The 10,584-nt window shown below is 43.5% G+C and overlaps 1 protein-coding gene across 2 annotated transcripts in view; it reads right to left on the bottom strand.

The window, feature by feature from the left end:
• Positions 1–5,108: 5,108 nt before the first annotated feature.
• Positions 5,109–10,584, bottom strand: part of NPSR1 (neuropeptide S receptor 1) — a 181,035-nt gene continuing 175,559 nt past the window's right edge. For both annotated transcript variants that reach the window (XM_045089510.1, XM_045089511.1), the window contains 2 exons: positions 6,054–6,234; positions 5,109–5,199 (listed from right to left, as the gene is read on the bottom strand). In XM_045089510.1, the coding sequence (XP_044945445.1) occupies positions 5,109–5,199; positions 6,054–6,234 (272 nt within the window). The remainder of the gene's footprint in view (positions 5,200–6,053; positions 6,235–10,584) is intronic.

Below are 10,584 nucleotides of genomic sequence, written 5' to 3'. Positions count from 1 at the left end.
CAAGTCTTGCCCACTTGCCATTATCTTTTCCATTGTCTTTTCTTACTGAGTAGCATGAGTTTTTATGTATTCTAAATACTTGCTTTTGCTCAGTTATGTGTGTTACAAACACCATCTCTCATTCAACGGCTTGCCTTTTCACCCATCCTGTAATGGCTTTTGATGAAGAGTTTCTAATCTTAAGTAATCAAATGTATTGATCTTTTCCTTTATGCACTGTGTTTTTGTTGTTGTTGCTGTTGTCTTTTTTTTTGCATTTTGTTTAAGAGCTATTTCCCTATTCAGACATCATAAAGATATTCTACATGATCTCCTTAAGGTTGTTTTGTCTTCACAATCAGATCTATAATCCATCTGGAATCACTTTTGCATATAATCCACTAGGCTTTCATTTCTGTTTTCTCCCATGTAAACATCCAACTGTCCTGGTGTCATGTATTAGAAAGACCACCCTTTCCCCATCCCTCTGCAGAGCTGCCTCTGAAATCAATCAAGTTTTCCAAATGCAGGCATCTTCTTCTGGACTCTTTTCTTGCTCCATTTGCTAATTTGTCTACCCTGGAGAACATGATAAGATAAGATTTATTTACTTATAAGATTTATGATAAGATTTCCTTTGGGTTTGTTTTGGTGATTTTTTCTAACTTCACAAAATAGATGATTTGTTCATTGTCTTTAAATTTTTCCGCTTTCCAGTATGACTTTATCTGTATCCCACACACCTGACATATGAGTCCATGATCACTTAGTGCAACTGTTTTCTAATTTCCATATACTTTCTTCTTTGACTGTAAGTTCCAAGAAGTGTATTTCCAAATAAATGGCGACTTTATTGATATTTTTCTAGCATAACTGCATTGTGATCAGAGAAACTTGACTGTATGAGCTCAGTCTTTCAAAAGTTTTGAAGCTTGTTTTGTGGTCTGGTATACAGGCAACTTTTGTAACTAACTGTTTCACTTGTGCTTCAAAGCCTGATTTTTCTGGGGTGTTAGGGTGAAGCGCTTTTTGTGTTATTCACATTGTTCCAATCATCTAGATCATTTCTAATTTTTGCTTCAGTTACTGGAATTAAGTGTGATCAAATTCCCCAGGAGGCTATGGATTGGCCTATTTATTTTGTCGCTCTGACCACTTTGCAAATAGAAACCACGCTGTTAAGTGCACAGAAATTGAAAATTATTATATCATCCTATTGAACGAAAACAGTGATCATTTGCAGTGTCCCTATTTAACTCTACTAATGCTTTATGCCTTAAAATCTATGTAGCCTTTGTTAACATAGTCCCCCCAGCATTCTTTCAACAGCGTTTGCATTGAATGCCTTGGTTCCTTCTTTTACTTCCAAACTTCCTGCGTTGTTTGTTTTAGGCATGTCTTTTTAAAGGACAGATTTTTGTTTGTTTTAAATCCAGTCTGATGATCATTGATTATGAATTGGATCATTTAATCTGCTTACATTTATTATACTTACTGATGTATTTGGATAAAAAAACCCCGTTATCTTCCTCTGCTCTTTTTACTTGTCCCAGCTCGAGCGATTTAATCATTCCGTTTTCCTTCTCCTCATTTAGTTTAGAAGTGATATACTTCTTCGATTCTATTAGGTTACAACATGCGTTCTGGAGAGGACCACATGCATTCTGGGTATATCGATGGCTGATGGTAATCTATATCCTCTCTAATTCCAGGTAATCCAAGGACCTTTGATCAATTTCACTACATCTAGTTTTCTCTGGACATGTGCTCTTATGTGTAGAAACGGTGTTACTGAGTCACACCGGCTGGGAGCCTCTTAGAGGGTCCCTGAGCAGTCCGAAAACCATGAGATGACACAAGCCAAGCCACTGTGCACATTAACATTCTACAGAGCTGAGCTTCTAAAATGTTAACTGGACCAGCTCTGTTGTGGATAATGCGTTTTAAAAATGCAATTGCGGAGCAATGAGGCATGGGTTTTTCATGATTCCCAAGGCAAGGAGGCTGGCACCTAAATGGGGCTATCTCCTTTTAATCAAATGCAATAGAAAGCAGTAGGGAGCACAGGGAGATCTGCATATCAAATGAGGTGCATTCAGATGATGATAAAAGAACTGTGGGTGCCTGCAGGTCTGTAGCTCACCTAAGGCGATTCTAGAAGGACCAAATCACTTTACTTCCTGCTGTAAGTGTTTTTGTATTTCTGTTTCCTTAGCAGACCCAGGCTTGTGGTCCCTTTGTACTTGGAGCATGCAGAAGGAAAAAGCAAAGTCATTTCTGTGTATGTGTGTACAAAGTTGTCCCCAAAAAGGGAGGGAAGAAGGTTTAAGCTGCATGTTTGTTTGCTTTAAGAAGGGAGACAAACCTTGTTAAGACTCTTGACTCTAGGAAACAAACAGTGGGTTCCAGAAAGGGAGCCGGGGGTGGGGATGGGCTAACTGGGTGATGGGCATTAAGGAGGGCACGTGATGGGATGAACACAGGGAGTTACACGCAATGAATCATTGAACATTATGTCGAAAACTAAAGATGTACTCCATGTTGGTTAATTGTATTTAAATTAAAAAAAATAAAATAAAATGGACACTTTTTTCTCTTCTGATTGATTTAAAATTAAAGCCATTAAAAAGGTGTTGCTACGTTCCAGAAAAAGAAAAAATGGTGGGACACGTTGCTTGGTGAAATTAAACTTCAATGAAATTATGCTTCACACAAGCCCTGAAAACAGAAAAGTTTTTACCATTTGTGTTTAATTTAGTTCAGTGAAGTGGACACACCTATTTCCATAGCACGGCTAAATATCTTAAGCACACCTACTCTTGTTATCCTAAATTTTCACCTGTGCCCGATGTACCCACAGACCTCTGTGATGCCTCAGTGTAGGAAGTAAGCATCTTTATTTTGCACAGTGCCTTGTTGACTGCTCTGACCCTACTTGGGGTCCACGGCTATCCACAGTGACATCACAACACTAAGCTTCTCATTTCCTCCAGGAGCACAAACTGTATTGCTCGATTGGGAAACGTGTCTCTGACTTTGTACTGATGATGGGGAAGTTACACCTTTTAAAGGACAAATGACTCGGTGTTGAGTCACCAAGTCATTGGTCCCCTGGGGAAAGAATTTCAGAAGGTCAGGCTCTCTGGGTGTCATATAAACCATTTTGGTCTCAGAACTCTATCTATAAAGAACCCACAAGATCATCTGCTCCAACCTTACTCTTTTCTCATCTTACAGACAAGACAGTGGGCGCCCAAAGACATTAAATGATTTCTCCCAAGGTCAGAAGACTAGTAATTACCGGTGTGCTCATAATGTCTAAATCATATTTCCCCAAGCTTAGCAGATACAGGGGAGATGAGGATTCCAGAATGCACACCTCTATCCAGTGAGTTTCATTTCAGCGGCAGCTTCTCTTGCAGCAATGTGAGCCATGATCTTCCTGATGTCCAGTCTTCCCGGGGAAGGAGAGGCACAGCATTAGAGCAACTACAAAATTGCATTCCATTTCAGAAGAGCACGAAGATCCTCGCTCCTCTCTCTCCTTTGCTGTCAGACTCTACTGATAGATGAGGTGGGCATTAATGGCTCTCGCAGACCAGAACTTGACAGAGATTGAAAGCATCTGTCAGGAGAACCCAGGCCTCCTGTTCTGCCATCCAGGCCACCTGCCAGGTTTTGCTCTGTTAATTGGCTTCCGTGCAAGCAGCTATTTTAACAACGATTCTGTGTGGGTCTTCTGCGGCACATCTTGATTTAAAGTGAGATGTTGAAAAGTACTTCTCGACCACTCAACACGTCCGGGGTTGCTCATATTTAGCGGATCGGACAGAAAGGGAGGCATCCTTCAAAACTATTGTGTCGACATAAAGCTAGATTATTCAGTCTCCTCAATTCGGAGAATAATTCTCAGAGAGATGGTGACTGAGGAGTCTGATTTCTGCCTAAAGAGATACCTTCCCTAAGGACAGACAGAATTGATAAGAGAGTTTGTAGAAAAAATGCCACTGTGACCTTAAACATGCAGTTTCTGGGTTGACACCATAATGAGGAATGGAGTGCTATTAAAATATACTGCACATTTTAATGACTCCTCTAGCGGTAGGCCAAAAAAAAAAAAAAAAAAAAAAAAAAAAAAAAAAAAAAAGACTTAAGCTCAGAATAATTTTGGGAAGGAGGATTTTGCCAAGGAGATTTTAATGTCAAGAATGTATGTGAGGCTAAAAATAAGGAGCTCACGCACATTCCAGAGCCGTGGGTGGGGATGTATATATAATCAAATTAAATTATGCCATTTCCACTTATGAAAAAATCTGATGGCAAAAATTGACTAGAAAACATTTAGTCATATTTCACTTGGATTAGGCTTATAAATACCAAACTCCAGACTTGTCAAAATAAACCCTACCAGCACTTTCTGGCCGAGGTGTTAGATAGACAATGGCTGCAATGTGCAAAACGGATAGAGAGCTTGCAGGAACATCGTGCCTGGAAAAGCCGCAGGGGTTCAGTTCCCAACTAAAGAGAGGGTTCAGAGAAGTCAGAGGGGGAAGAGGGGACCCTGCACGGTGGGGACTGGAGCCCAGAGTCGCCCAAATGTGGAATGCCAAGGGAGGGGCTGTCCGGGAGCCTCAAAGATCTGTGAAACCCAGGTCCCAACTCTCAGAGATGGGAAATCTGGGGGCCATGACGTTTTAGTATTATTATTATTTCCCATCAGAGAAAGTAACCCTCCGTTTTAACCTTCCTCTAGAGGGCAAGCACTGAGTTCTTTTGACAAATCATAAACCATACTTTAGCCTCCTCCGCTTACTCGAGAATGGACCTTGGGCCAGAGATGTCTCTGTCCATTGGGTTCTGGTGCTGACCAGTGGGAAGGAGGGCCAAGAGTCACAGAGAAGGAGGAAGCATCTTTCCTGGCTGGCATGAATAGTTGGTGACCTCACATTGGCCAGTGCTTGCTGATGGAGAAGACACACACTCCTAGGCTGCTTGCCTCCTGCATCTCCCAAGTGATGGAAGGAGCAGGATGGAGAAGTCTGCTCAGGCTCCCTCCACACGCCCAAGGTGGTGACAGAGACCCAGAACTGCTGATGGGGCTCAGCCTCACAATCCTACTGCCTCAGAGTCTAGATAAATTCTGGCTTGGGTAGAATTTGCATCTCGTGCCTCTGAGTTCTCTCCCGGAACGTCATTCTGGAATCCCTTGATGTTCGCTCCCTAGTGAAAGAATAAATCAGGGAGGGAAAATAATTTGACCTGATGGAAAGGGAAACAAGGATGTTAAAGGATAATAGTTATGGAGGAGGTACTGAGGACCAAACACTGTTGTAAGCAGTTTGCATGTGTTATCTGGCCCCCTCCCCAGCCCCCACACACTCCTTCCTTGCCCACACTTCACAGCACTCCTCCCCACGGGTCAGCACCAGAGTCTGGGTAGGAACTGCTACTAGCCCTGTTTTAAAGGCAAGGACACTGAGTTTTAGGGAAGTTAAATATCTCACTCAAGGTAAACACATAGCTATGAATCAGCAGCGGCCAGATTTGAACCTCAGCCATGGGCATCAAACCCAAACCTTAAACCATTTTATTATTCTGTCTCCTACATATCTCTCTACTACTCCCTGCAGTAGAACAGTTGCAAAACAGCAAAATGACTGAGTAGTTTCGGGAGGGACCTAATTTCAGTGTTGGTCCTTATTTTTCATATAAAGTCAGTAATGCCACTCACCTTCATGAGCCTTCCTTTGTTAATCTATAACATGGTAATAATGCTTTGGGTCCTGCTATTCTCACAGCATCCTATTGTACTGAGGAAATTCATGCTGGGAAGCTCCAAACAAAAAGTTCTATGTATGACCTGAGTGAGACGGTTGCTACCGCAGGTGAGGTGGTAGAGAAGAAATAACAAGGACCATGACCTGGACCTGGATTTGAATTTGTACATAAACAGGACTTTTCTGACCCTCAAGCATCTCATCTACAAGCTGCCAGGGAGCACTGAGAGAAAAGACACATGTCAGAATCCAAGTACAGTGGCTCTCTGCACTGACCCAAGCAGGAGGACCTTTTACCTGCAGGGACAGCAGATAGAGCTGCTGAAGACACAGTAGATGAGTGGGTTGATGGCACTGTTCAAGGCTGGGAGGTTCTGAATGATCACAGAGGCGTAGAAGCGTTCCTCGGTGTCTGGAAGAAGACTAAAATTGTCCAGTATGTCGAAGAAGAAGTATGGACTCCAACAGCAGATGAAGGCTGGGGAAAAGAGAGCCATGAGCACCGTAGCTGACCACAGCTGGGGGGTAGCTTTCAGTGGTGGCCCCAAGTGGAGCTCCAAACAGGTTCCTTAGCATCTGCGATCTCTCAGAAATACTCAGAACTGTTGTGTGTCAACATCCATGTCATGTTTACTCACACGCAAGCACACATACACATGGATGTGTACGCGTCCCACAGATAACGTTGCTAGAGTTGAGTGAATTTGTAAACGGAGGGTTTGATTTGACCCCTGTTGTGAGTCTTTGTGGAAAGGTCGGGAACTGCTGAGGCATGGCCTCAGCTTCTCATCCCACATAGTGTGGAAGGAAAACCAGCAAAACTCTTTGGAGATTCTATGAGGAAAAACCCCAGAAGAACAGGAAGCATTCTGACCAGTAGTGACTCCTGGTCTTGGTGTATGGCAGGGGGAAAGGTGGTGCCTAATATTTTCAAAGCACAATCTGGATTCATCCCCATGTTCTTAATTTTCTTTTCCATTTGTTAGTCTGCCACTCCAGAAAAGAGCTGCTCTCTTCCCCTCTCCAAGTCAATCAGTGTGTGTGAGTTCCTGATTCTATCGGTCTCCAAATCCTCAGAGGAAATGGGTGGTATACGGGGAGATCCAGAGTCTGACAGTGAATTTTATGGGTCACCTTGACTGGGTCAGGGGGTGCCTCGGTATTTGGTGAAACATGATTTCTGGGTGTTTCTGGATGAGACGAACATTTGAATCGGTAGACTAAGAAAAGCAGACCACTCTCTTCGATGTGGGTGGGCCCCCTTCAATCCCCAGAAGCCTTGAATAGAACAAAAAGCTGAGGGAGAGGGGATTCATGCTGTCTGCTGGACTACCTTCTAGCTGGGACACTGTTCTTCTCCTGCCATCCTTCACACTCGGACTGAACTACACTATTGGCTCTCCGGGGTCTGCAGACCCTGGGATTTCTCAGCTCTGTGATCATGTGAGCCAATTCCTTATAATAATTATCTTTACATATATGTCCATCTCTGGAGAACTGGACTATTACCCACATGCACCAATGTGAACGGTCTTGGGGCTGACTAGACAGGGATGTGCCCTCTTCTGCTTTCTTGCTACATCCTCTCCAGCCTCCCTCTCCTTTCTCACCCATAGGACTTCTCCTCAGAGAAGTCAGGCTTCCTTTGCCATCTCCTCGCAGGGGCCAACTTTCCTCTGTAACTGACTGGTGCGTCTTTATTCCCCAGGCCTTGGCAATGGATTAAAGAGGAGCAATTGAAACACAAAGACCACGGAGCATTCTTGGCACCAGTTGGTAAGCCTAGTGTTGGCTTAGAATGGTGGTTCTGGGGTATGAAGGAGCAAAATTGCCTTTGGGGGGCATTTTGAAAAAAAATGTGTGTGTTTATGTATGTACGTGTGTGGGGTTGGTGGAGATCTGGTTTGCCCAGGGATACGGGTCCTCCTGTGTGGGGCAGTCCCATACATCCTTTGAAGGCCCAAGTGGACATTTATGTAGCTGGGAGCTCTGCTTATAATTACCCCGGTCTGGAAACCTATTCTATAGCCCCGGTCTGGAAACCTAACTCTCTTCTATATATGAACACAACTGTCTTTTTAAAAATAATGAATTTTCCAGAAATGTAATTCCTTTGCAGAGGGAGGAAAGATTACTTTCTTTAATTTGGAACTTCAGCAGGATTTATTTACCTGTTCAGAAAATCAAGTCCCTGACAGCAATGCTGCTTTATTTTCACATCTTCATGAAAACGTACCTGTACTGATTCTCCTTTGTACCTGTTACTACATCTAGCTGCCTACTTCATTCTTCTTCTAGGGCAGCCGTGGCCAAGTATTTACATATTGAAATCTACTGTTCTTTTATACGTTATTTTCTCTCTAGTCCTCCTTTGTGTTATTACATATTGATCTTGGAAGACATCTTAGGTAGATAGTGTTAATTATGCATTTCATCGCACGATGGTAAAGGAGCATCACAGAATATCTGTTATAGGAAAAAGGCTGGTTTGGTCTGTCCGGGCTGTTAACACTGGCTGGCCGTCTGGGGGCCTCTCTGTTCTCCGAAGAAAGGACCCCCAGGGCCTAGCAGATGGTTCCTGATTACAAAAAATTACATTGGCTCTGGAACACATGTCTAACATTTATCTCCGGACTCAACATCCAGGGGATGAGTATTTTCTTTTCTGTCTCAGAAGGCAAGAGAATCTTGGTGCTACTTGGCTGGCTGCTGGGGAAGGACTGACTATGAACCCCAGTGCTTGTATCTGCTCTGGCCCCAGCTCTGCCCGCACTGCTGTTCTGGGCCTCTATTCTACTGGCTGAGTCCCACTGCGCCTGCTCTGTTTGGCATTTTGCAACAGCGTCTTGGAAAGGTGAAATTGCCTGTTTTGGTGATCTGACATGCAGCTAACACGAGAAGTGTGAGGCTTTCTCAGGGCTCCCAGGAGCTGCAAGTGGGGTACGGAGGGGAAGGGGAAGACTGGAGCCACATAAAAAGAAAATCACACAAATCACTTTCCTTCTTGCATATCCTAATTCATTTGTTTCCCTCAGATATTAATGAAGCCCCTAGTGTATGTGGGATTCCATTTCAGGTTTTGGTGACAACAGTACAAGCGGCGCAAAGGCAAAAGTCATTGGTCTCATGGAATTCAACCAGTAGGGGGAACAGACAATAAGCAGATCAATAGATAAAATATTCAGAAAGAAGTGGGAATAGGAAGAAAAATACAGCGGGACAAAGACTAGAGAAGGACTATTTCAGATTTGTGAAGGAGGCTTGGCTGAGGAGGGAGCACTGTTGGGAAACCAAATGATGTGAGGAGGGAGCCAGGCCATCCGGTGACAGAGTATTTTAGGTGTTGGAAACAGCACGTGGTCTCCCCAGGTGCAAACAAGTGGACATTTTAAAGAAATAGCAAGAAGACCAATGCAACCAGGATAGAATGAGCATGGAGGAGAGCACTGGGAGGAGAGGCTGGATGTCTGGCTGAGGGATAGATCACACGTGGTAGAACTGTAGGGTTTTCTTCCAAAGTAATGGGAAGCCAGAGGTGGGTTTGCAGGATAGTGATGTTACCTGATTTATAGTCATGAAAGATCACATTGGCTGTTTTGCAGAAAAGGAATAAAGAGACGAATAGGTATAATGTTCTAAGCAGAAAGTGGTGGGAACTTAGACTAAGACAGGAGTTGTACAGATAGTGAAGACTGGTTGGGTTTGGGAGCTATTTTGCAGGTAGAACCTTCAGGCCTTGCTACTGTATGAGTTATGTGGGATGTCAAAGGAATAGAATAAGGACAGATAGATGACCCTTAAGTTTTTGGTATAGACATTGGGTGAAAAAGATGGTGTCATTTACTGAAACAGGGACAACAGAGGGAGGAGTAACTTCATGCGGGGGAGGAGAACAGGCCGACACTTTGGGTTTAACATGTTGACTATGACAAGCTTACTAGAAACACAAATCAAGATCTCAAGTAAAAATCTTAAATAGGATTTCTAAGCAAAGGAAGTATTCTAAGAAAGAGAAATTGATTACTTGTTGCTTACAAGTCAAGATGAAGATTGGGAATCAACACTGGCCTTTTTAGAGGTCGTGATGACATTGATGAAGGTGGTTTCAGGAGTGACTGGAGAGAAAGCAGATAGAAAATGAGAGGTCGAGCATGGAGGAGTTGTGCTAGAAGAGAGACTGATGAAGGGGTCTGTTTTGAGGAGTTCACTGAGGGCCCTCTTGCACTGTTAAGGGGAGCTCCAGCAATCACTCTGGGCTTAGAAAGAAGCAGTGCCAGTTTATTCATACAAACAGGAGAAAAGACCGAGCACACTGTAGAAAGGCAGATAGGTCGATGAATGTGAAGGTGGGAGCATGAGGGAGTTCTCTTCTAATAGGACGTTTTCTTAGTGAAATATGATGCGAGGTCATTAGCTCAGGGAGCGTAAGGGGGAGGAAGCTTTGAAGGGTTGAGAAGAGCAAATTCTATCTACGCCAATCTGACACATATCATGTGCTCTAGAAATACCTTATTTTCCTAAGATAAAGTGATGTTATGGGTCTTCAGAGTAGAGAGAACGGGGAGAGAGTAATGAGGCCATGAGGGAGGGATTTGTAGTGACCCTGTAATTAAATATCCAGAAGAAACGGAATGCCACGTCTGCTTTCTCTGCTCCTAAGCTTCAGCCTTAGGGGAGAATATGTCTCAGAGAAGGCAGTTGGGTCACCTGGGTGAATGTTGGGCATCATTCAGCCCGTTATGAATTCATCAACTTTCTCCCAATTATCTACCCTATGGTCTTGGTGGACAACTCTATTCATAAAGGGAAGGATCCGGGAACCTCTGTC

The sequence above is a fragment of the Mustela putorius genome, unplaced genomic scaffold, assembly GCF_011764305.1.
Source record: "Mustela putorius furo isolate JIRA1106 unplaced genomic scaffold, ASM1176430v1.1 tig00003845_pilon_pilon_pilon, whole genome shotgun sequence".
In the NCBI taxonomy this organism is placed as follows: Eukaryota; Metazoa; Chordata; class Mammalia; order Carnivora; family Mustelidae; genus Mustela; species Mustela putorius.
The sequence above is the reverse complement of the archived record's forward strand: the minus strand, read 5'-3'. Positions and strand labels throughout refer to the sequence as shown.